This window comes from Durio zibethinus, chromosome 10 (genome assembly GCF_047325235.1).
Source record: "Durio zibethinus cultivar Kanyao isolate XHJ-2024 chromosome 10, ASM4732523v1, whole genome shotgun sequence".
NCBI lineage: Eukaryota > Viridiplantae > Streptophyta > Magnoliopsida > Malvales > Malvaceae > Durio > Durio zibethinus.
In genome coordinates this window covers 23,606,158-23,633,464 of record NC_143171.1, presented here as the reverse complement: position 1 = coordinate 23,633,464, position 27,307 = coordinate 23,606,158, and the positions used below count along the sequence as shown (strand labels likewise).

At 30.8% G+C, this 27,307-nt stretch overlaps 2 protein-coding genes across 12 annotated transcripts; one reads left to right on the top strand and one right to left on the bottom strand.

Annotated features, from left to right (window-relative positions):
- The first annotated feature begins 736 nt into the window (after positions 1-736).
- LOC111292123 (RNA-binding KH domain-containing protein RCF3-like) lies at positions 737-6,607 on the top strand. 11 transcript variants are annotated; one of them, XR_016345845.1, is made up of 9 exons: positions 737-916; positions 1,864-2,457; positions 2,913-3,341; positions 3,444-3,701; positions 3,800-4,063; positions 4,295-4,362; positions 4,639-4,700; positions 6,109-6,226; positions 6,348-6,607. XR_016345845.1 is itself a non-coding variant. In XM_022884353.2 (8 exons), the coding sequence occupies exons 2-7, from the start codon at positions 1,885-1,887 to the stop codon at positions 4,685-4,687; spliced, it is 1,641 nt and encodes a 546-aa protein (XP_022740088.2). In that variant the 5' UTR covers positions 737-916; positions 1,864-1,884; the 3' UTR covers positions 4,688-4,700; positions 6,348-6,607. The 11 variants fall into 11 exon arrangements, 4 of the variants coding, with proteins under 4 accessions (XP_022740088.2, XP_022740086.2, XP_022740084.2 ...); XR_016345844.1 differs by having other exon boundaries at positions 6,326-6,607; XR_002690474.2 differs by having other exon boundaries at positions 4,894-6,226.
- A 6,384-nt stretch (positions 6,608-12,991) lies between these two features.
- LOC149516550 (uncharacterized) lies at positions 12,992-13,435 on the bottom strand. Its single transcript, XM_089766964.1, has one exon. The coding sequence runs from the start codon at positions 13,371-13,373 to the stop codon at positions 13,095-13,097; it is 279 nt and encodes a 92-aa protein (XP_089623090.1). The 5' UTR covers positions 13,374-13,435; the 3' UTR covers positions 12,992-13,094.
- Between the last annotated feature and the right edge of the window lie 13,872 nt (positions 13,436-27,307).

Sequence of the window (27,307 nt, the reverse complement as noted above, 5' to 3'; positions counted from 1 at the left end):
GTGAGTCCTAACAATTATTGTCTTACATTTATTGGAAAAAAAAGTGTTATATCTTAAGGAACTCTTAAAAAAATGGTTTTTAGGAACAATGATCTTGATAAGTCTCTATTGGTCAATTTGTTCCCTACCTTATGTCAATTGAAGGTTATATTTTTATAATTAAAACAACTCCGTAACATAGCACGGATCTAGTAGCTAGTTAGAGATGATTTGAGATCTTGTAATTTTCAAAAATATCATGGAAACTATTATAAGTATTAGGGATATTCATTAGATTAATTTGATTAATTTTAAATCAAATTATTTATATTTAAATTAATTGTTATTTTATTTTTATTAATCAAATTAAAGTTATTAATTTTGAATAATATAATGTATTAAATTTAATTTAATTAATTTTAAATTAATAAAATATTTATATTTGAAATAAATTGAATAAAGTTATTTAATAATATATTCAAATAAAAATATTAAATTAAAAATTTTAACCATTTATAAAATAAAAGGGTCTATTTTATATATTTATTATATTTTAATTAATTCGCTTATAAAATCAAATTAAACAAAGTTAAAATTTGAAATTTGATAATCACATCAACTAATCGAATTAATTATTCCATCTCATAATTCGATCAAAAGTGAAATATTATCCCACAAATTATACCACCATAAAACCTTGTAAAAAAAACAAGTAAAAAATAAAGCTATATATAGAAAAAAATAGAATAAAATAGCCGGTCAAACAAAACCCTAGAAACCAAAAATTACGAAGACCTCAGCGAAACGATCACAAAATTTATTTCCCCAAATTCTCGCTTTCGTTTTTTTTTTTTTTTTTTATAATCTATCTAAACTCTCGTCTTTTTTTCCCCAAAAAATCTCTTCTTTTTCTTTCAGAATCAATTTCAATTTGCAGGTAAACCCCCGTTATCCGTGTCCATTATTTCCCCTCTGATTTCTCTTGTCTAATTCCTTCTTTTTTCCTCCAGGATTCTCTTTTGATCAGATCTGCGTTTTTGCTGTTGTTTATTGTCTTTTTAAGTACAATTTTTTGGCTGAAATTATGGCTCCTTTTTGGGTTCAATTTTTTTGGGTTTGGTTAGAGAAATTATAGTTTTTTACTGAATCAAAAATCGTTTTTTGTTAATGTTTAAGAGATTATTTATATATATGCTTTTTAAATTTGTGGGTTTGATTTGAAATGTTAATTTTTTATGTTATTGAATCTTTCTTATATTGGTATCTCTTAATTATCTGTTATATCATGTTTTTGGAGGTTGATATGAAGTGGGATTTTAGTTTGTTATGAAGAAAAATTTGTGGATCAAAGTTGTTGAGATGCAATTAGTAGTTTATCTTTGAATTTGTGTAGTTGAAATGCTGACGACGGAGTGCTAAGGATTTATGTAATTGTGTTGTTTTCGATGTTGTTAGTGATAGTTTTGCTATTTGCTTTTCACTTTCTTGAAATTGCTAAAAAATAAGAACTTATTTGACTAAAAATGAACAAATGGTTAGAATCTAGTGTATATCCAAACATAATGTTTTTCTTGTAAAAGCAATTTCATATATTTTGCTGTTCTCTAAGGTGAAAACTTTTAGTTTTTCCAAAAGCATGTATTTTTTTCTGTGCCCGAACACACCTTTTGCTTTTTGTTTGTTGAAGTAAGGAGTAAATAGTAAAACCAACAATCAAGTAGAGCTTTAATCTAAATTATGTTTTGATGATTGGAAATATGCCACTTTTCTGGTTGATTTAGTATCTTGATGACTGTATGCTGGTGCTTTACACCGTGAGTGGCTTAGTCCCCGAGATTGATTCAGTTGGTAAGTGTTTGTAATGTTTGATTGTCTTGGAAACAGGTATTTATATTGCTGATAATAATGGCGGGTCAGAGGAATAGTTCTGGCAAGCGGGCTCATTCTCAGTCTGACTATTCTGAGAATGGATCAAACAAGAGGAGAAATGCAGGGGATGACAGGGAACAATTTATTATTGCTTCGGAAGATGCTGTATATCGGTATTTGTGCCCTGCAAGAAAGATAGGAAGCATTATTGGAAGGGGAGGGGAGATTGTTAAGCAATTAAGAGCAGACACTAAATCAAAGATTAGAATTGGTGAGACAGTTCCTGGTTCTGAGGAGCGTGTGGTTACTATCTACAGCTCTAGGGATGAGACAAATTCCCTCGAAGATGGTGACAATTTTGTTTCTCCTGCTCAAGATGCTTTATTCAGGGTGCATGACAAAGTTGTTGCAGAAGATTTGCACAGTGATGAAGAATCTGAAGGCCACCAAATTACTGCTCGGCTTCTTGTATCTTCTGATCAGATTGGATGTGTTATAGGAAAGGGTGGACAGATCGTTCAGAACATACGTAGTGAAACTGGTGCTCAGATTCGCATTCTTAAGGATGATTTACCTTCTTGTGCCTTGGCCACAGATGAACTTGTCCAGGTAATTTGACTATTTGATAGTTGTCTGGTATTTTTAGATTATGCTGGTTCATTTCACAATCCCACTCTCTTCTAACACATAGTTTAAGCCTTACATTGATATGGAAAAGATTTGTGCTGAGAAGTGTTTAAATTTATTGAAAGCATTGGCAAGATGTTTGCCTTGTGGTTAGGGTCACCATTTTCAACAAAGATTTTCTTGTTTTTTGTCACTGGAGTTAACAAAATTCAGCCTTTAATTTTTCAGCCTTGAGTGCTTTAATTTTTGAAACAGTATTCAAGTCTTTTGCCTCTATTCCTCGCATGCATCTAATCTGTTCTATTTTTGTTCTTTTTTTGAAACCTTCATTTTCTTTAGTTTGGTACCTGTAACATTTATATTTCTTTTTTTGTTTTATTTTTAATGATGTTCTCTGACAGTTGGCTTGTTTATATTTAATTTATTTTTTGCTTTAGATATCTGGGGAAGCTGCAGTTGTGAAAAGGGCTCTGCATCAAATTGCATCTTGCCTTCATGAGAATCCTTCACGATCTCAGCACTTGCTTGCTTCTGCAATGTCAAATGCGTATCCTGCTGGTGGTGCACTGCTTGGCCCAGCTGCAGGTGCCCAGATCGTAGGAATAGCTTCATTGGTGGGTCCTTATGGAGGATACAAAGGTGACACTGGAGAATGGCCACACTCCTTGTATTCGGCTCCAAGGGATGAGATGTCATCAAAAGAATTTTCTCTTCGGTTGGTTTGTCCAACTGCTAATATTGGAGGTGTGATTGGCAAAGGTGGTGCTATAATCAACCAGATCAGGCAGGAATCAGGTGCAGCCATCAAAGTTGATAGCACAAATACTGATGGAGATGATTGCTTAATAACTATTTCAGCGAAGGAGGTCAGTTTTTAATCCTTGCTATGTATATACTGCTTGTGAAAGTATCTGTGCTCTGCCTTGTGCTAGGTTTGTGATGGTGTTCCAAATCTTGTGCTGTATTAGTTCTTTGAGGACACATATTCGCCTACCATTGAAGCTGCTGCACGGTTGCAACCTAGATGCAGTGAGAAGGTTGAAAGAGACTCTGGAATTATATCATTCACAACCCGCTTACTTGTGCCAACCTCACGTATTGGCTGCCTTATTGGTAAAGGAGGAGCCATTGTAACTGAAATGAGGAGGATTACAAAAGCTAATATTCGTATCTTGTCAAAGGAAAACCTTCCAAAAATTGCATCTGAAGATGACGAGATGGTCCAGGTGAAGAACCATCATTGCTTTAATTTGTTTGTTCAAAGTTGTTTTAATTAATACAAACAGAGTGATTGTCGTTTAATGTCATTGATTTTTATTATCAGATTGCTGGAGACCTTGATGTTGCAAAGGAAGCCCTTGTGCAAATAACAACACGGTTAAGAGCAAATCTTTTTGATAGGGAAGGTGCTGTGTCTGCATTAGTGCCTGTTTTGCCTTATCTTCCTGTGCCAACAGAGGGAACAGACAGTTTGAGTTATGAAAGTAGAGAGAACAAGAGGCATGGACGTGGGCATACTTATTCTGGTGGTTATGGCTCCAGTACTTTAGCTGCTAGTGACAGCTATGGAAGTTATGGTGGTCCCCAGGTATTTCTTTTGCCAATTTTACTGTTTTACAGGTGCCTCTAGACAGATGAAGTGCAAAAAATTAATCTGTTTGACTTTGTTATACAATTTATGGAGTGAAAATGATTTTAGTGCCTTAAAACCTTGTTCTTTTTTATATTTATTTCTTCTTTTAATTAGTTCTTATGTAACCACTCACTCTCTCTCTCCACATTGATAATGAATAATGATAATTCTCAATATTATTGGTAGGTTGGTGGTAGTAGCAGTGTTTATGGAGCTTATGGAGGCTATTCTTCAGGACGTGGTGGTCCTTCTGGGTGAGATTCATTTCTTTCCTTGAACAGAAGATATTTTTTTCTGTATTAATCATCATTGACTACAGGAGAAATGCTTTGAGCTGAGGGAGCGATTTCACTATTAAAAACTTTATATTGAAATATTTGAACTACATGGCATAAAGTTTTCTTTAGGGGTAACAATTCCAGTCTATATTTTATTCTTTCCCAAGCATGTCTGTGAGGCTTTGAGTTTTTATTAGGTTAGTATATGTATCTTAGGATTCTTCAATTTTCATCATTAACTTCTCTTACCAGGTTATCCAGCCACACTCCTGTTTCCCGGCGCAAAAATTATGGTTACTAAGATTTGGTGATTGGTACGTGCAGATAGACTATGGTTTTCCTTTTGGTATTCTTATATCTATTGTTATAACTTGCAATTCTCTTTGGTTTGGTTCGGTACATTACTAGTGTACGACAAGTTTGATAACATAGCCTATCCAATCTCCCTATTTAGGGTTCTGATGCTCTTGTTTTCCCTTTGTTGCCTTTCCATTCCCATTAAAACAGCTGAGATTTATGAAGCCTGAAGCCAGCCTACAGCCTAATTTGATGAAGCCTGCCTAAACCGGAAGACCAGATGAACCAGGGTTTGACATACTCATGGCCCACCCACCCTGATGCTAATACCAAATATATGTGGAGATCTTATTATTCTCTATGAAATTTGCCATGTCCATGACACCAAAAATACCAAGCTTTATTTTATGTGCTTCCAAGAACCTAGCTAGCCGGCATGCCTGTTGCTGCCTTTTTTTTTCCCTTATTTTCTTGTCTTTTCTGCTTTCTAGTTTACATTTGTCTAGGGGTTCGAAACCTTGTACCTTCTTCCATCCACTGGCAGTTGTATTAAGGGTGCTGGGTTTGTTATCGAACATTTGTCTTCTGCATTTTCTTAATTCGCTGGTTGTGTCAATTTATGATTGGATCATATCCTCAACTTACAGTTTACCTTAAAAAGTAGTGCAGAAGACATAATCTGGATTGCTGGCATTTTTATTCTATTTTATTAACATCTAAATGGTCCTTGAGTCTTTTTAATTTCCCTTAATCAACAAGTCCATTGGTATTTACATAAATTTATTGAGGGATAGCTTCTTGAAAACATGTTTACTCAAAAACTTAAAAAGTATTATCAATTGTTTTCCTCAGCTTAAACTGATTACCTGAGAGAAATGGACTGCCTGTAATAGCATTTCCTTTGAGCATGTGATATAGATAATGGTATGGTAAGGAAAATTGTTACCAAACAAACAAACTTTGTTTGGTGACAGGGAAGAGGAGGAAGGAAAATGGATGGATTTGCACTTTTTCCCCCCTAAATCAAATCCTTTCAAATTAGAAGGAAACCAAACTTTCTATTTGAATATTTTATTTACAATTTTACCCTTAATTCTCTGTATTTCCGTCTGTTTTTCATCTTTCATACCAAAGACGAATGGAATTGTGAATTGTTTTCCTATCTTTTTTCTGTCTTTCCTACCAAACTTATTGTCAATGATGCAGAGAATGGATGTAATATGGCATCTAGTTATGGACTGTTAGGGTTCGACTCCTTAACATTGGCTTTCAGTGATATATGTATGTTGCATTATTTTGGGAAAATTGCTAGTATACGCTGTTGCACAGCTAGATGTACTATGCTACCAATGGTTTTCCTAATTAAATGACATTATAAACATGAGAAAGGACTATGTGTTGGTGTCTTTTGCAATGTTGGATTAGGTTTTTCGATTTTGTCCTGCACAAAGACCTCAAATGAAAGGTAAGAGCTTATTGTTTTTTATGGTTGCCTATAACTTGAGAGAATGAAGGAGCTTATTGAGGTGTTTGAAGCACACTGGTAAGTGATTTCTTAATCTCCTAATAGTGTTGTGTGTATTATTTTGTCAATATGGTTGGACTGCTTAGACTGGTTTATGAGCAATTGATTTGATGGCAGGTTCTGAATCTCCTTGGTGTAGGTTTTTTCTGGCCACATGCCTACTTCGCCGGAGAGTTGATGAATTTGAGCATCTTATATATAAAATCTTTTTACATTTATTTTTAATTTTAGAGAAGAGGGATTCGAACCCGCTTCCTAATTCAGGGAATACATAAACTTAAATGCCCAGGTGATTAAAATCTTTGTTGTGGCAGTAGCATGCATTGTGTTTTTATCTGCTTTGTATACAACAATTTGATGGAGCTGTTCAATCTAACTCTTAGTGCTGCTATTACTATATTATTATTCAATGTCCAGCCTAATCTTGATTATTCTCCATATCTTTGCATGAATGTCAAAGTTGACCAGATGGTAAAGGAGGTTGGAAATAGTATTTGGGAGGAACAAAGCTTGCTTGCTTGCGCTTCTTTAGTTAATTCAATTTTTTAAACACACTACTGTTTGTACTGTTGATGTAGTAATATATTTACTCCTTGCTTCATTGATCAAGCTGAATGAAAGTACATTGTTCAGTTAATTTTAGATCCTATGGCTTTTGGGGGATTGTGCATCCTAACTCATCCTGTTAAGCTTTCAAACCATGATGGACAAATCATGGTGGAAAAAATATGATGCAGCAGGACATGGCCTCGTTGGAACTGAAACAAACAGGCTTCTGACTTCCTGAATTGGCCATTCTAAATTATTCACAGTTATGGAATTATTTTATAAATGAAAAACAAGTACATGAGAAAAGCTCAGTTATAGGGGTTTTAGGGCTGGTAACTGTGTTTCCTTGAGAGTACTGATTACTAAAGCTAAACTTGGTGATTTAAAACACAAATAAGACAGAAAAAATATTATTAAAGTATCGTGATTTAAAATTTTAATAAAAGTTATATCTGAATTTATTAAAAATAAAAAAATATCTTATATATTTTTTATTTTAATATGATATATAATTTTTGTGTAAAATATAATATAAACATATAAATTATTAATATTTAATATAGTTAAAATATATGAAATTGTTATCTCTAATTAAAGCAGCAAGTAAGAAACTCATTGAGTAGGGCTTTAGTTTTTATCTCATTTTTAATATGGTATAATTAAATTTATCGTATTAATTGAATTTAAATATTAATTTTAAAAAAATTTATTTAATATAAATTTTTTATAATTTTTTAATATAATTATAATATTTTTTTAATCATAATTATAATAATTTTTATTACTAATTTGAATGTCTCCGAGTCAATTTCATGGTCGCTGTGTTCCACAATAGTTGAGGGATGTACTTTGTTTATGCGCAAAATCAGACCATAATCTTCCATTGCATCACTGCAAAATCTTGTCACTGTTTGCTCTTTCTGTACAAAAGTTTTGGCTGATCAAGGACACAAAGACCAGCAGTCCTACATTTAGAATTTTGATTTCTCTTTACCAATGAAGAGGCAGACCTTACAGAAACAATACGTAAAAACATTGAATAAAAAGGCTGCAAACAATCCAGCAAAGCATGAACTGTCTTTTTCTTAAAAATTACCAATAGGATTCCCAATTGAACGACGTTGATTCAAAGACGGATTCAAAGCATAAAGTAAGATGTCCATGGATACTTTGAACATTTAAAAAATTAAAAAAAAATTGGATATTTTAAAAATTTTTGCTGAACATCTTTTTCATTAATAAAATTGATAAATTTGTTGATAACTTTTTATATATTATAAATGTAAATCCAAAAAATTTTTTATATCCTCTTATAACAGAAAATAAAAAGTTTTTCTTCTTTTTTTTTTTTTGCTATGGTAAATGACTGAATGAGGAATGGAAATCTTTTGAGTCATGCATTACCCTTCGCAGGATTTCTTCCTGTCAAGGCAAGAACATAACTAAATGAGCCATGGGTATTCATAAAATGTAAATTTTTAATTAAACAAGGGACAAGAAACTATAAACATGTGAAAGAGTTGGAAGTGTTTGATTGAAACATCAATGATACTGTCAATTTATCAATGTAAATCAATAAAATACATATAGGAACATGTATGAATTGTACTCACTTGTCAAACTGATGGAACATGTAGAGGACCCTTGAGATGGATAGAAGCTACGATGTCCACAAAGTGTTCAGATTCTGAGGTTTTGTTTTAGTAGATGAAGTAAATTAACTCACCTAACCCAACTTCCTCAGTCAATTTAGTACAAATTTTGGACAGGCAATCCATTACCGCAAAGCAGGTAAGAAATGGTGGTAAAGGGTAATATATCTCTTAAATGACTGTAGATAACAACAATTCAGAAGTCTGTCAGACTTTTGATGATAAGGATAGATCTTTAGGTTTAATATCTCTTGGTTTTATCACCCATGCAAAGTCACATCTAAGCCCATGAGGCCTCACGGTTATTCACTTTTTCTGTTACTCTAATGGACAAGGGATGAAGGGAACACACCTAGTAGTCAGTTCTAGAGCTGCCTTCCTTGTGTAAAAGCTAGTCTTATTATATTACTCTTGATCGCCCATGCCATGCCCCATCACTCTAAACTGAAAGTTTCTTTATATGCAAACCACTCCATGAAACTAGCTCTCATGCACTCAATTTGCTGCAAACCCCCCATTCGTCCATGCCCTGCCTTGAGAGTTTTCTTGTCCAATCCGCTTCTTCTTCTCTGCCTGTTTTTTCAGACCCTCTTTTCTTTGAATAATACTAGTTTCTTTGTTGAAATAAATAGAGAATGTCTTATCTTTTCTCCATTGGGAAAGTTTCTTATCTCTCTGAGTGTATGGCATCGTGGGTTCTAAGTGATTGGTTTAGGCTGTTTGGGGAAGAGTTACAGATCATTCTTTTGTGGAAAGTTGTATTCAATAATTGACATGGCAGTATTTTTCATCTGAAGTCTTGCATGTGGAAATCAGACTATATGGTGCAGCCAAGGATGATTTGCCGGCGAAGTTATATTTAATATTATCATGTAAATCATGATCTATATATATATATATATATATCTATATATCAATAATCAACTAATATTAATAACAATTTTAACTATACATTGACAAAAGTTATAATAAATGTTAATAGAATTTATCGGCAAATCATCTCTGGTTATATCGTAGTCTTATTTTTTCATGCTAGATTTATGATGAAAATAACAAAAAATAGCACTTAATTTTTTGGTGGTGGCGTTGTTTGGATATGCATATGCTGAACTACTCAAGATATGCAACATAAACCTAGCTAGAAAGGTAAAAAAAGGTCTATCATCATGCAAATATAATTGAGATCAGTTTCTTCTATCTAACCCTTTGATGGGCTAGTTTAATTGTTGCATATTTTCCTTTGGCTATGCTGCAATCTCTCTCCTCCCTCTGTTCAGCTTTTGAATGACAAGGAATCTCTTGTTGTTAAGTTGGAACAGTTGGCTTTAACTTATAGCTATATACAGCAGCCAGCTCACTAGTCACACTTTTTTTAATCTTTCTCTCTTACAAATTTTTATTTGCTTGGCGAGGCTCATGTATTCTAGCCATGGTTCTCACTTCTTCTTCTTCTTCTTCTTCTTCCTTGAAAACTTGGCATTTTCTTTTGTAAAATTTGTCTCCTATGCTGAAGTATGTCCTGTCCTTTGTAAGTGTATCAGGAACTGATCATCTGAAAGATATATTAATATCTGAAAAATTAGTTATATGTTTGGTTTGAGAAAATATTTTTATTTTTTGATTTTTGAATTTTGAAAAACGCATTTATTTTATGAAAATGATTAATTGTTTTCAAAAATAAAAATAATAAATATATGTATGGTATTTACATTTTCAACTTACGACAACAATGAATATCAATGAAGGTTAATAGTTACTTGTGCAAAAGGGAACTGAAAATTTGAAAATTAGAACCTAACAAGATTCTTAATGTTACATTCATTTTTTATTTTATTGCTTTCAAAGTTGTCATGCTTCTCAAAAAAAAAGTTTCATGTTTTCATTTTTTGTAGATAGTCATGATATTTTCATATTTTCATTGAAGACAATGAAAATATCTTTTTATTCTCTAATTTTCGGCTATTTTGTTTTTATTTTCTAGAAAACACTTTCCATCTCAGATTCCAATCTTTTGACTCACTTTTTCTTTTCTCATTTTCACATGCATGGATGATGGCTGTTCCTGGAGTGGAATAGATCTTTATATATCAAATTAACAGGTAGGGCCATGGCCATGCCCAGCCTGCAGTCATCGTTCTTGGTACACAGATAAAACATACAGTTTGGCGTAAGAAAAGGACTGGAAGGTTTGAAACCTTGTCCTTGTCTCCAAGTTAAATCATAGTTGTTTCAATGTCTACTGTTTTAAATGTTAGGAATGCTATCTTCATACAGCAGTGGGGCAAACAAGTGCAATTATATTGATTTCAAGTTTTGGCATTTTGTATTTTCACATCAGCGTTTTGTCTGTTTGGTAAGTATACATTCACCGATTAGTACTTCTACTCAGAAGGGTCGAATCATTGTCCTTGGTATCTAAGTTCGATCATGGATGTATCAATGTTATAACGGGTTTTTACTCTGGGCAATTTGCAGTTACGCATCATTGTTTAATTGACTTTGAAATTTACAGTTCTAACTTTCTTTTAAGTTATGAAAAGGAAAAGGAACTTACAGCAAAATGTATATATGTTCAATTGTAAAAACTTCTCTTCACTGTCAATAAATACTATAATTCTTACACTAATGATCCATTTGGCAGCTTGATTGAAGTGTTTTCACAGCACCAAACGGTGCATTTTATAAGAATTCAATCATAAAATGTATATTTCGATATGATGAGGGTCATTTAATTGAAATTCTTAATGGAACAAAAGTACTAACTTGAATTGTTCTATATTTTAGAGCATTTTTTTCCTTCACAGACATATGAGCCCTCATAGCTTACTTAATTTGCATAAAATAAAGAGATTCTTGAATTTTGTTGTTTAGTTTTGTTCACCAGATAGTTGTGGTAGTAGTAAAGGTTGGTTGCCTCTTAACAAAATTTTATGTGATTTCATGCCATTTTCTCCCTGATAAGGAATATTTAACAGTCATATTTTAGAAGATTAGAAGCAAAATTGATTAGCAGATACATGTTTCTAATGAGATAGTACATTTTTTAAGACGTTAATGCTATTGTAGCAAAATGAAAATCAACTGAATTATTGAGGGAAATGGACCATAAAACTGAGAACCGCATCTGCTGCTCATAGGGTAGCTTTGCCCTCCATGTAAGCTTATTGACCATATCATTCCAGAAAAAATGCAATGAAACTACTATGACAGATCATGATCAGCTAACTTTTTTGCTTGCTGTGCCAGATATGGGCTTTGGCACTGTTAAGGGTTGTATTAATGGTGGTGATCATACTTGGCCTGCAACCATCAATGCATTTCAGGGGTCTTGCTTCTGATTCATTTACCATTTCAGCTGGCAGAGGAGTTTAATATCTGTTTAGCTTTGAGTTTTGTGATATAATGTAAATACACATAGAAAGCAACATGTCCCTACCTATAACTAGCACATGGGAACACTCCTCTGCCAGCCGAAAGAATAGGGTAGCCTGGTAGGCTTTGCATCCACCATCCCAACTAAGAAAAAAACTAATTAAAGCTGTGCATTATTTGTGATCTCAAAAGATAAGATGTTTCTTGGCATATATTCCTAATCTTGGCATGGGATTATCTTAGTATGTTAGTTTAATTTAGTGATAATAAAATCATTACAAAAGTTAGATGCAGCAGATTGATTCAATCTTACCAAACATCTAATCCAAGAAAAAAAGATGATTTACTTAAAGCTATTGGTTTGTTAGTTTCTCAAATATATATACATTTGAAAAAGTGGAGGGGAAATGCGAAGATTATGAGGTTAAGCTTTGGTTCATGTATCTGGCCAAAGACAAAAAAAAAATCAAATGTAACTTATGTAGAAGTAGTAGTACCATATTAGGGTGTACTCGAATTTCAGATTTAAGTCTTTTTTGAAGATAATTAATTATTATAATTAATTTTATTATTATCATTATGTTTACATTCGAATATATATTTTTATCGTTGATATAATCATATCGTTATAATAATTAATTTTATCGTTACCTTAACCAAAACTAACCTATTCTGTGTGGGGAAAAATGGTTAAGCCTTTTTTTACAGTCTCAGACATTTTTAATAATCTCTTCTGAAGAAATGCTAGAATCTGATAAATGTTTCAACGATTCATAGTAAAATTTTACCAACAAATTTTATATGCAAAACCAATGAAGGACAATTAAGTTTGTCTTGGGATAGGACATGAATTTAACAAGTTTTGAATGTTCAATTTGTATCAGGCAGAAAGGAAGACGTTAATATAGATTCTACTGAAAGACAAACTCACCTGAAAATTTTGTCGATCAACATCCAGGGCTGAGGCCCCACTAGCAGCCTTCTTTTACCAATAAAGTTTTTAATTAGGCTTTTTTTTTCAGTCAACAATATCATACTCAATTGATCCACACAGAAAAGTAAACTGTAAGTACTGAAATTTCTTTAATTTTAAACAAACTGACCCCAAATTCCAAAATGTGAAATGACCTCAAAAAGATTCTTACAAGACGAAAAACTAGTATGAATTCAAGGATTTTATGTAAGAAAACAGCAGCTGACACAATACAACTTAGCAGAAAACCAGATACCATATATTAAAATCTCAATCTCCGAAATGAAAACATCATGAAATTAAAAAAGAAAAAAAAAAACCCAGAGATGAATTCAACAGACTAGAGAGAAATGAGACCTTCTCGTACAAGCAAGCCAAACATGAGAACAAGGAAGCCAACAGTGACACACTGAGTTGGGGAGATGAAAGTCTGTGAATACGCAGATAAGGTGATTGCTGCTCCAACTAGTCCAATCAACAAAGAGCTCGTGTTCTGATTCATTTGTTCTTCCTTCTTTGCTACCCCTTTCTTTTCTCCCTGGATTATTGACTTTTTCTGTGGCTGAAGACTGGAGAATGTAAGGGAACTGATAAGAGTTTTGGTCCCTTCTGAGTTCATACCAAGTTTATGACTTTGAGCCCATTAAGCCATCACTAATACCAAAAGTCAACCTTTTGGGATCTGGATTTTTTTATTGTATTTATGTTAAATATCAAGACAATTTATTAATAATACATGCTATTCACTGGAAATACAAGTTGATCATCCATGGATTATTTTTTGAATCAATTAAAATATTAATCCATCAAAATACGATTTATCAAAAAAAAATTCAAACCGAAGAAAATCTTAGTATAAAATGGTTTAAATTTTTAAAAAAAATTTGAATTCAAAATGATTTAAATTAAAAATAATTTGAATTCAAATTTTATTTCAAGTTAAAAAGCAACTAAAATATTATATCTTTTATAAAATTTAAAAAATAATTTTGATTATTCCCAACACCAATTTTCACCAAATCTGAAAAATTTTAAATGAAAAAATCCTAACAAAAAATAATGAGATCAAAATCCACCCGATTATTATCTCTACTATACCTTGCTTTGGACATTAGATGTTAACCATTTCCTAGGCCACCAAACAAAATTAGTTAACAAAGATAATAATTCCATCAAAGAGTAAATTACATTGTTCTTCAAACTTAGAGATGCATACCATTTTTTATCTTAAATTCTAAAATGTAATTTATCAATTGTGAATTTTCGAAATCATAATATATTAGTCATTTTCGTTAACTTTGAGGTTAACAATGTATTTGAATTGAGAGAAAGAGAAAAAAAGTAAAAAAAAAAAAAAAGAAAACAAAATATTTCTCTCTTTGTTTAGATAAATTTTTAATTTAAAAAAAGAGAAAAATGTGAAAATTAAATAATTTTTTGTTTTCTTTATAAATTTAATTTTTTTAATACTTCAATTTGGAGAAAAAGTTAAGGAAAAGAAAGATGAAACTTTTTTTTTTTTAATAAAAAGATTATTATATCCATCTTTTTATTAATACTAAAAACCTAATAAAAAAACCTAAGTATATCACAATCATCTTATAATTTTTTTCAAAGTCATATTTTTTTAAAGTAAGTTTCACGTATTCTTTTAATATAAAAATTTTTAATAATTTTTTGATGATTTGATTTTGATGAAAGATTAAATATGAATAGATATATTTTTTGAATTTATGAGATATTGGACTAGCTCAAAATTTTTTTTTATTATAATTAATATATGTGAGTAATTAATAAATATTAGTATTATTATTAGTAGTATGTATGATTTACGATAATAATAATTATTATTAATATTTTGCTATATAGATGAATAAACAAAGAAATAAGACTATTGATATAGCAACAATTACGATGTCAGATAAGATAGTAACATAGGCAATAAAATATTATAATTGAAAAATTTATTATAATGAATCATTTTCTTTCTTTTTTTACTTTTTATCCAAACAATAGTTATTAAAATTCTTTTTCTTTCTTTTCTTTTATTAATTTTAATTCTCCAAACAAGAGTCACATATATTCTTTTTTTTTTCTTTTAAAACTTTTTTTTTCTTTTTTTTTTATTAATATTTATCCAAACATAGCATAAGTGTTAAGCTAGATAACATGTATCTCACACTTGTTTGATGTACGAAATTCTTCCATCGAAAATTTCAATTTAATCTTAATTTTTTAAAAATATATTTATTTTACAAATAAATCAAACTATAATAAAAAATAAATAATAATGGATTTTAATATTATAAATTAAACTAATTGTCTTTTAGAATTTTTAATATAATCTTAATTTTTTAAAATATTTTTATTTAAAAAATATATTTTACTAATAAATCATATTATTATAAAAAAATAAATACTAACGATTTTAATATTAAAAACTAAATTAGTTAATTTTTACATGAAAAATGAAAATATGTAAAAGTAAAAAATTATTTATTTATAAATTTTTTTTCTTTTCTTTAATTATTTCAAAGTTGACAAAAAATTGCATAAAAATTTCACTCCAAATTCTCAACCAGTAAAACGACATGCCGTTTTTAGTGCAAAAGCCCTAGCACAAAAATGACCTCTATTTCCCTATTCAAGGCCCAACTAGTTTGTCAAGCAATGTAGCCATTGACAAATGAGAGCAGGAACAACAAGCTTCACCTTTCTCTTCAACCACATCCTCCAAACTCTCTCCATTTCCAACCTAAAAAATGTGACATTTTTACTCTTTCCTCTCTTTACAAAGCACCATTTTACTTTTGTTTCTGACCAATAAAAAAAACCCAGATTGATTTATCTTCCATTGACTGTTTTGGTATTGCAAAATCTATAATTTGGAGGTGTCCACAGGTTTTTGATAAGAAAGTTAAGACTTTTAGTAATGGTTCTCTTAAAGAACTTCTTTTGGATATATTTGATATAATACTCGAATCTGCAAGGAAATTTAGGAGAGTTTTATTGGGATTTATCTTGAATCTCAAAATCTCACATTGAAAGTTATAAGAGTTTTGAGTTTATCTTGTATCCCACATCAGGAGTTTAGTAAAATATAAAAGCTTTCATTCTTATAAATAAGATGTTTTGGTTTTGGTTTGATAGTCACAGATAGTTAGAAACCAAGAGAATAGCTAAGTGAGTAGGTTATTAAAGGGTATAATTGGGTTTTGGGTTAAGTTTTGAGTAAAGAGTTTTTAGTGACTTTTCTCATTCCAAAAGTCTCACAGTTATAAAGATTTATTTGTTAGTGGATAAGATTTGGAGTAGGTCATTTTGAGTTAGGCTGAAACAAATATATTTGTGTGTTCTTATTCTTGATTTGAGCTTGTTATTTTTTGTATATGTTGCATGTGTGGTGATTTTCCAACGAGTGGTATCAGAGCAAGGTTTGAGATTTAAGGTTCATGGGCCTAAGAGATTGTGAAGTAGTGTTTGAAGATATCTGAAGAAAGTATGTCTAGTATACTTATGCCTAAGTTTGAGATTTCATTATCTGTCTCAAATTCTTTCAAGAGGTGTAAAACCCAATAAATGATCATACAATGCTCTTATCAGTGGGGTGTTTAAAAAGGGCTTGTGGAAACATATTCTTGAAGAAATGGTGGATGGGGGCACAAGTCTGAATGTATGGACTTATAAAGTACTGTTAGCCGGGTATTGTAAAGCAAGAAGATTTGATGAAGCAAAAAAGATAGTTTTCCAAATGGTCGGCAATGGTTTCATTGAACTTTCTTCCTTGGAAGATCCACTTTCTAAAGCATTTGTATTGCTGGGACTTGATCCATTAGTTGTGAGGTTGAGACGGGATAATGATGTGGGATTTCCATGGCAAAGTTCTCTGATGATCTTGGAAATGGACTGTATTTGGATACTAACTTGGATGAGTATGAGAAAAATGTTAGCAAGGTTCTTTAGGATTCTACAAAACCTGATTTTGATTCTCTTATAATCAATGAATACAGTTCTGGCAATTTCAAAAATGCAATGAGGTTTGAAATGATTCTATGGGGACAAGAACTATCTGTTTCTGCCTTCTCATCAATTTTGAAGGAGCTTGGTACCCGTTCTCTTAGCAAGGCAGGTGCCAGTCTTTTCAAAAAAATGACCAAGTTGGTTAATCAGTTAGAGCAAGAGATGCTAAATATGCTCATCCAAGTATTCTGCAAGAGAGGGTTAGGTTACAAAGCGATAAGTTTATTTTATCAAATGCCCCAGAGGGACCCAATGGTCAACAGTGAGACGTAAACTGCTGTAAGAAAGGGATTATGTAAGAGAGCAATCTTAAATGACCTTCGTGGTTGCTAGGATGTTGCTCAAAATAACAAATGTTTACCAGCATTGGAGGATTGTAATGCTCTTTTCAAATGTCTTTGTCATCAGGACTTCCTGAATGAGGCACTGGAACTTTTTGAAGGCATGCTAGTCTCCTACCCGTAATTGAGGTTAGAAGTTTGTCATATATTCCTGGAGAATCTATGCATTGCTGATTGTACAAGTATTTCACTCATGATGCTAAGTCAGGGTTGGGTTTTGGATCGTGTGGCTTATAGCCATCTTGTAAGAAGGCTGTGTGGTGAGAAAAAAAATTTCAGGTGCCATCATAGTTTTGGACACTATGCTGGCTAAAGACTTGGTCCCGTGCTTGTGTCACAAGTCGAGACTTAAGCTCCGAACCCGCGCGGCTCCGAGACCCGGGCATTCACCCTTCCGGCATCCCAGATCAGCCTTCTTGCCACGGTTCACACCCTTGTGAGGTATTGTCTGCTCTGGCCCCCTGGCCTCACAGTTTTATCCTACAAAAGGCGCCTCACAAGGCGGAGATGGTGTAAACTCTTTTATACCCCAGTGACCCTCCTATTATGTTCGATGTGGGATTCAAGACTCCCCCTTAGGTCCGTGACATTCTCCCGCACCCAACCTCGTGACGCCCTCGTCACGGAGGCTGGCCACCCTGCCTACCTCCCTCGAGGTGCTTGGCGTAGATCGAACGGTTTAGGGCTGGCTCTGATACCACTTGTCACGGGTCGAGACTTAAGCTCCAAACCCGCGCGGTTTCGGGACCCGGGCATTCACCCTTCCGGCGTCTCAGATCAGCCTTCTTGCCACGATTCACACCCTTATAAGGTATTGTCCGCTCTGGCCCCATGGCCTCACGGTTTTATCCTACAAAAGGTGCCTCACAAGGCGGAGATGGTGTAAACCCTTTTATATCCCAATGACCCTCCTATTATGTTCGATGTGGGATTCAGGACTCCCCCTTAGGTCCGTGACACTTGGGTGTTCCTTTGACATTAAATTCCTCGGTTGTATAAGGCTGACAAATTTGACGAGGCTGTCAGATTGGGAAAGATTAGTTTGGAGAGCAATCTGTATTTTCCTTTGTCCTGAGTGCTTTACTTAAAGTATTTTGTATGAAAGGAAAGCTTGCAGAAGCAGGACATCTGTTTCAAGGTATGTCATCAAAGGGTCTGCTTCTTGATGCTAATATTTATGATATGCTGGTTCAAGGGTGTTGCCAAGCTAACAATTTGAGATTATCTGAAGGGCTACTTTGTGTCATGATAAGGAAAATATATGCCTTTCAATCTCTAGTTATCGGAGTTTGGTATGCTTGATGTGTTCTTCTGAGAGGTATCTCTGTGCATTAAGCCTGAAGAAGTTTATGCTAAGACAAAGCCAATCTGACAGCCTTATCATTTAAAATACTTTTTTATTCTATCTATTAGAAAAATTAAATAAGAGAAAAGAAATAATATAAAAGAATTTTGACTTTGAAGCGTGAAAAATACTTTTTTTAAAGGTAATTATGTCTTTTATTAAAGAATATCTCATTCAATTATCAATATATCTCATTCTTTTATTAAAGAATATCTCATTCAATTATCAATATATCATATATACTTAATCAAATTATCATTTCATTAATCTTTTCAATATTTGGTGATTTTTTTTTAAATATGAGGCCTCCAAATCCACTCTTAGTGAAAGATGACTAACTGATATCTTAATATTTCAATAAAAGTTTCAAAACTTTTATATTTTAACTCAATACAAAAATTTATATCAATAAGTAGATTTCAAATATAATCATACTTCTAGATTTCAAATATAATCATACTTCTATAGTCTCCTTTTAAGACTTTTATATCAATTCATAAATATTTATATGAATTTATTTCATCATGGACACTATTAATAATTTTTTCTTACCATGAAAAAAAAAACCATTTTCATCACCCAAATAGATCAAATAGTTATTTTTACTATTATAAAAGTTTTCAAATTCACAAGATCTTTGAATCACTCATAGCTTCCAAAGTAAATATACTTTGAAATTTTCACTATATAAAACCATAGATGATAAATCATTTGTACAATCCATGAATTAGACCAGACACATAACCAAAAATTACCAAAACGTGATCAAGATTATGGCATTAATTTTGGCTTATGGCTATTTTAAGCCAACCATAATAATCCACTTCATACCTATAAATCATGTAGATTTGGCTATTAAGGTTATCTTATTTATAATGATAGCTTTTAGTGAAAACCAACTATCTCAGATGTTATCATGAGTTTTCAATACATATAGTAATTGCTTAATGGCCAATTTCAAGTTCATGATTATTGAAACATCTAAACTTGATTTCAAAATTTTATGAGAACTTTATTTCTCCACCATTGTGTAATCTATATATCTATGTTATTTACCACTTTTAATTGGTCAAAATATTTTCGAATATATAATAAATTCAAACTTTACTCATAAGACCAATATGCCTGTCATAACGTCTAGATCCGGGGATCTATCGCTAGACATTGACTTTAGGGAGTTGCCACCAATCTTTTTTATCTAGGTGCGATTGGCCACTTAAGGAATTTGTCCTTTCAGGGAACACCTAAGTTTAAGGGTCCCTAAAAGAATAGGTTCAGGTCTACTAACCAGAACAGGGTTCGAAAGTTCGGTTACGTGTGAGGAAGGTTATAGCACCCTCACAACGCCTATCAAAAGATGGTACCAGCATAATTTTATGTTATCTAATAAGTCTTAAAATCTTACCAAGTAATTAATTATTGAAAATTATTCTCAATTGACTCTAATACTTTTAGCAAAAAATTAAAAAAATTCCCTCACCTCAAGAGTATGCAAGAAAAACTACTGTTTCACTTGCAGAGGCTTCGTCGTCGGATTATTTAACATTTAAAAAAATAAAAGGAAAGAAAAGAATGATTGTTTTTGTGCAGAAAAAATTGATACTTTCAACTTTTTCCTAAAAATATTCTTTTGAAATTTTAATTTCGAGAAAAATTAATACTTTCAACTTTTCCTCAAAAACTTTTTTTAAAATTTATTTTTAAGGAAAATTGATACTTTCAACTTTTCTCAAAAAATATTTTTTGGAAACTTTGATTTTCAAGAAAAATTGATACTTTCAACTTTTCCTTAAAAATTTATTTTTTTGAAAATTTATTTTTAAGAAAAATTGATACTTTCAACTTTTTTCCAAAAATATATTTTTTTATTTTTATTTAAAGAAAATAAAATAATAGAACAAAATAAAAATAAAAATAAAAAAAAATAAAAAAAAGTAAAAAATAAAATAAAGATAAAAAGAATATTAAATAATCCTAATTTAATAAATAAAATAAAAAAAATAAATAAATATTAAAAAAAAGAAAGAAAAAAAAACCTGGAGCGGCTCGGAGTACGGCTCGACTCGGCTCGACTTAAGAAAGAAAAACGGCTCGAAGAAGCGACTCGGGACGTCGGTTCGGCTTGGCTATCGGCTCGGAGGGGGCGAGACACGCGTGGGTCAGGAAGCTGGTCGATGCTCGGGTTGGGTCGGATCTCGACAAAACGCGCGGATCCTCTGGTCAGTTAAAGCAAAAACGACGTCGTTTTAGGAGGGTATATAAGGCTATTTCCTTCATTTTTTGACAGAAAGCTTCCCCCCTCTCTCTCTTTTCTTCTTTTTTCCTCTCGTTTCTCTCTAAACGACCGAAGAACTCTAGTTGAATGTTCATCGGATTCTGAAATTTTTCATCGAAATCTAGGTTTTTCGTCGAAAGTTCATCGAAAAGTTAGTCGATTTTTGGGATCTTTCGTCGAAAACTGGACAGCTCATCGAAAACTTTAAAGTTGGTCGGAATCATCGTCGAAAAATTCAACCTTGCTGAAAAAATCACCGGAATCTGGAAACTTTCCAGAAATTTTCAGAAAAATTTTCGCCAAAAATCTCTAAAAAATTATTTTCGATTCCCACAGTTATTCTAACACTTCTCAACCTTCTTTTAGCCTTCAAAAACTCTTTTATACGCCTCTTTTCTCTCAAATCAATAGCTTTTTGCTCACTGTTTTTCTATGTATTCTGTTCTATTCCAGGAGGTCCCTTTTATAGGGATTGATCAGAAGAGTTTCTGATCAATCCCTATTCTTTTTTGGATTGGGATTCAATAATTGAATCCAATATGGACTCTTCTGATTGAATCCCAATCCAATTTTCAGCCAGATAAATAAAAAAAATAAAAGAAAAAAATCAAACGAAAATAAATCAAATAATCAGAAAAATTAATAGATAAATTAAAATTAAATAACAGATAATACATAAATATTAACAGGAGAAAAAAAAGAAAATAATAATAATAATAATAATAATAATAAAGATATATACATATTAATAAATACATAAATACCTAAGATAAAAAATAATAAAAGAAAAGAAAATATATATATATATACATATATAAAATAATAATAATAAAAATAAAAATAAACTAAAAATGTAAAATACAAAAAAAATAAAAATAAAGATAAAAATAAAATGAAGAGAGAAAAAATATATATATATATATAGAGACTTACCCATTTGGACCAAACCCAATTGATCCAGGCCTGGACCAAATTGGGTGTCTACAATGCCTATATACAATAAGAGTCCATAATATATTTATCTCCAATTTCAAATTCTTTCACAATCCTTTTGTGATCAATATGTTCATATCTAGATCATCATATCAATGCAAGTCATGAAACATGAATCCAAAGAATCATTTTCATAAAATAGCATAAACAATAATCATAATATGAGTTCTACTTATATTTTATGCAAAAATTCATGATGAATTTGCATTGGTTAAATCATTGATTGTCTAACTCTAAGGCTTACGGCTTTCACAAACCAATATTATTATCTAAGCCTATATGTTAATATGGAATACAATCAGCCACATCCTTGCCATTGTTATGAAACCATTGAAAACCTCGAAAACTTATTTACTTTTCATTTTAACAGCCTGCAAAAGGTCATTTTACTGAGTACAAGAAGCAAAAATACCTTCATTATCTTTAACCAATAATGTATTAATTGAATGATAGCATTCTATCTCCATAGTCCATATATTTCTTATATGTATAAAAAAGAAAATTTCATCACATTCAGTTCATTTTCATAATATATGGCAAACTATATCAATATTTTTCATGCCATCATAAAATGGAATTAAATACATGCATGTATTGGTGCCTTTGGAACATTGAATTTGCACGTTATTTTCTAATTTATAAACATGCTTAATTAGACATTAATGAGCATCCTTCAAAATGCTACTAATCGACAAATGCTTCAATATTTTTTAATAATATGCCTTTTCGTTTAATCAATATCCCATATATGAAAAGCAACAATGCTTTTTTTTTTTTAACCATTGATTAACTCTTTGATGGCTTTTTATGATTTCCATTTTGTGAGTGTTCACAATAAAATTTTATTTTGTAAAATCACTTCTAGTGTAATACACTCAACAAGCAAAATACATGTCACATTACCAATGTTTCTTATAATAATCATTATTTGGTTTATTATTTGCCAATTAATCCATAAAATACCATATCTTAATAATAATTATTCACATATATCAATTTAATTTTAATTGGTTTTTATGAAAATTAAACACTAGTCAAAATTTGAACCAATAATAAATTTTAAATATATGTATATATAAATCAATATTTGATTTATAAATAACCAACAAAGATAAAATCATACAAATAGCTTGACTCAACTTATTATCTCAATTTTGGTGCTATGATTTAATAATAAAACTAATCTGGTAGCCAAATTTTATTTTCTATATATATTCTTTATTTGTATCTAATTTCTTGTGGTAAATTCTTTTACCCATTTATGATTGTTTTCATAGAAACCATAGGACAATTTGCCTACTTTATATATAACTACGACATGATAATTAAACAATTGATCATTCCATTAGAACCTAATTTAATTCGTTACTTGATAACAAATGATAATTTTTTTGGTCATAAATCAATTCATATCTTTCTCTTTTATGTTTTCAGGCTATTTCGCATCATAGTCTTTAAAATCATCAATTTTTTAAATAAATATAATACAATTCATTAAACCTAATTATGAAGTCAATTTCTGTATATAAGTAAACTTATGCAATGTAATTAATATTTTACATATTGTGTTTTGACTTTACACAATAATAAAATAAATTGTTAATATGTTTATCTTATTCAATCAATTATTTTACCAATAATTATACAAAAAATAAAATACATACCTCTAATGAAAATCTTTATGAAAATTAACATTTTGATCCATAGAAACATTAATCCTTTGATACCTTGAGCCTTCTCTAATATTGATATCTAAATCATGCCAATTTCTTTTCCTTGTATCTTTCTTATGCAAAATATAAAATTTTCATAATTGTCTTTAAATTGTTAGTAAAAATAAATAAGAGAAGAAAAATAATAGAAAAGAATTTTTACTTTAAGGCATGAAGAATACTTTCTTAAAGGTAATTATGCCTTTAGGATACAATAAAACCTAAAACTCTCCAATCAGAAGCAGTAAAAATGATTATACTCAAAATTTTATTTATAATGAATAAATAGACATAAACTTCTATTCAGATGGTTATGACATTTTGTGTAATCATGACCTTTATAAATAATAATCTATTTATATTCAAATAGTTATAACCATTTATCATATGATAATTGTTTCTATTCAAACATAATTATTAAAAATATGAATAAAATTAATACAAAAATTAATTTTTATTCATCAATAATTAAGTCTTTCTATCTAATGTGAGATGCACCACATTCTAAACTACCAATACTATCTTCTCTTAACTGAAAATATTTTGACTGTGAATAAAGTTTTGAATTGTTAGGGGTCTCCTGTCTCAAGGTAAACCTAAAGAAGCGAAAAGTTTTTTGGAATGGATGGTAGATAAGGACTTATACCGAATACAATCAATTATGATAATCTATGTCATAACATATAGATCCATAAATCTATAGCTAGACTTAATAAATAGAGTCATCACCAATCTTTTTTATTAGGCGTAATTGGTCACCTAAGAAATCTACCCTTTAAAGGAGCTCCTAAGCTTGACTAAGAGTCCCTAAAAAAATAAGTTTTGGGTCTACTAACCAAAATAGGAGTCGATTGTTTGGTTATAGATGGGGAAGGTTATAGCACCCCCACATGCCCATCCAAATGATGGTACCATTTAATTTTAAATTTATCTTAAGATCTTGATTCTAATGGTCTTAAATTTTTATGTTTAAATATTAAAAATAATTCTTAAGATTCTCTATCAATCTGGTAAAACTCTTAAAAATATTTTCTTACCTCAAGAGTATTTAAAAATCTCATTTGTTTTCTTGAAGAGGTCTTGTCATCGAAAAAATTTTTAATTATTTTCATTCTCAATTATTTTTATTATTGTATTTTTAATTTTGGATTTTTTTTGAAAATATATCTAATTATTTCACCATTTAAACCAAATGAGAAATATTTTCTCTTTCAATTTTTCAGATTTTCCATCATTTGGGCCAATTTAGAAATTTTATTTCTTTTTTTTTTTAATCTTTGGAAAGAAAATAATATGATAATTATTTTTATTGAAACTTTATTTAAATTCTTCCACCATTTGGGATAAATTTTAAAAAATTTCTCACCTAGAGATTTTTTTAGGAAATTTACCATTTGAAATTTCTAAAAATCTCATCCTTGGATAATTGTCAAATATTTTCAACCAAAATTTTTATTTTTTTTATTTTTTCTTTTCTTGATTGAAAATAAATATTAATTATTGTTATTGAAATTTTATCTAAATTATTCTACCGTTTGGGATAAATTTAGAAAAAAAAATTTCACCTAGAAATTTTATAAAAATTTACCATTTAAAATTTTTAAAAATTTTATCATTAGACAACTATTATTTATTCTCAAAAAATTTTATTTTTTTCATTATTATTTTTCTTTTATTTTTCTCAAAATTTAATCAGACAAAAAAACTTAAAAAAAAAAAAAAAAAGAAAAAAAACCAAAATAGGAAAACAGCTCAATTCAGCGATTTTGGTGGCTCAGCTTCAGGCACAGAAAGTGTTTCAAGGGACCCAACTTGGTGGCTCGACTCTGCTGAAGGGATCGACTAGTACGTAAGTCGACAAAAACATGTTGCTCTCGGGTCAGGTAGCACGAATAAAAACACATGAATCTTGAGACCGTTTAAAGGAAAAAATGACATCATTTTGGTGAGGGTATAAAAGCCTAAGTCCAATCTTTTTCTTCATATTCTCCTTTCTCCCCTATCTTTCTTCTTTCCTTTTCTTTCCCTCTCTCTACAAATCGAAGAACTCTGATTGAATCTTTATCGAATTCTAAAAAAAAATCATCGAAATATGGGTTAGTTCACCGAATATTCATTGAAAAATTTAACCTTCACTGGAATCTTGAACTGGATTCTAGAAGCTTGCTAAAAAAATTTAACTGACATCGAAAAATTCAACCGACGTCTAAAAATTCATTGAAATTTGAAAATTTTTGTTGAAAGCTGGGAATTTTTCATATTTTTCCAAAAATCTTTAAATTTTTTTTATTTTATTGATCATTATGGATTTTGTTGTATATTTTTCACCTTTTTTGTGTGTGATGTGTCTGATCTCTGTATTCTGTATTCTTTATTTCGATATTCCTCTCTTTGTTACTGTGTTTGATCTCTGTGATTTCTTCTTAATTCCTCTATTTTTTTTTGTTTTTTTTGTCTATTTTGCCTGATTCGAGGCAGTACTTATAGGGCAGGATCATAAGAGTTTTTGATAAACTCTGAGTCCACCGTTGACAAGATTTATGCATTATCACGAAATTTATCTTATGCAAATTGAATCCGTATGCAATTCGGCCACTATATTCACGACCAAATGTTTATTATTTTTATTTTTATTTTTATTTTTTTTACTTTTTCATTATCATTACTATTATCACCTAATAATATCAAAACTTAAAGATAAATAAATAATAAAAAAATCAGAGATAAACAAAACAAATAAATAAATAATCTAAGAAGATAAAACCTAAATAATAATAATAATAATAAATAAATATAAAACATAAAATAATGAACAATTGAGCTTAGTAATCTGAGCCTGTTGAACCAGGCCCAATTAGTTTGGGTTCGAAACAAATAAGGTGTCTACAATCTAATTAAGGGGTTTTATTTTTATGATGGACTGAACAAGGTAGTCGATCTTCTAAACACAGTGTTGAAGAAGGGAATTCTTTCAGATTCCAACAGTTATGATATTGTTTTCCATGGTTTTTGTGCATGTAAAAAATTGAACCACGCTATGGCCTTCCATAATGAGAAGTCGGGTTGGCATCTTAAGCCAAGTATTAATACATGTGACATGCTTGTCTTTAAAATTTGCCAAGATGGCTGTATTGAAAAAGCAAAAAGGCTTTTGGTTTCTATTCTATGGTTCAATTAGGCCTAACTCCAACCAAAGAGAATTATACCTCTATAATTGATAGGTATCACTCCGAAAATAATCTCAAAAAAGCATTGGAGCTAATGCAAATGATGCAACAAAGCAGTTATCAGCCAGGCTTTGACACACACTGGTCTCTTATAGATAATTTAAGCAAGTCTAAGGACAATGACAACAGCAACCAGGGTTTCCTATCAAGGCTTCTCTGTGGGAGTGGATTTACTTGGAAGAATCATTTCAAGATTGGACAACAATAAGCCAGCAATATAAAGATTGGAGTTGTAATTTGTAAATCAACAAGTTGATCCTTTTGGACAATGTTAATGAAAGGTTTGCACCCTTGCATACTCAGTAATTTCTAGTTTAGGTATCTCTGAGGAGTTTATATACAAAGATTTAAATAACGGTCAGATAACGGTATAGCGATTGCTATTTCATTGTCACACCACCATCTGTCACCGTTATTGAAAAAAAAACAGAAGAGAATTTGAATCTTGTCTATAGCAGACGTATTGCGGCCGTGAATTACGACATAACGTTGAATATCAGCAATAGTTATCTGCTATTGCTCGTTACTCCATTTTTCATTCAAAAATTCAAGAAAATTTTTTTTTTCATTTGATTCTATTTAAAAACTTAAAATAAAAACAATAAGAGAGAAAATAAACATCAACTTACAAATTTAGAAA

What these genes read in the sequence shown, in the direction of transcription:
- LOC111292123 (XM_022884353.2), top strand. Translation starts at nt 1,885, where the DNA reads ATGGCGGGTCAGAGGAATAGTTCTGGCAAGCGGGCTCATTCTCAGTCT. An exon ending in TAACTATTTCAGCGAAGGAG is followed by an intron (nt 3,342 to 3,443) that starts GTCAGTTTTTAA and finishes GTGCTGTATTAG; the next exon opens with TTCTTTGAGGACACATATTC. An exon ending in GGACGTGGTGGTCCTTCTGG is followed by an intron (nt 4,363 to 4,638) that starts GTGAGATTCATT and finishes TTCTCTTACCAG; the next exon opens with GTTATCCAGCCACACTCCTG.
- LOC149516550 (XM_089766964.1), bottom strand. Translation starts at nt 13,373, where the DNA reads ATGAACTCAGAAGGGACCAAAACTCTTATCAGTTCCCTTACATTCTCC.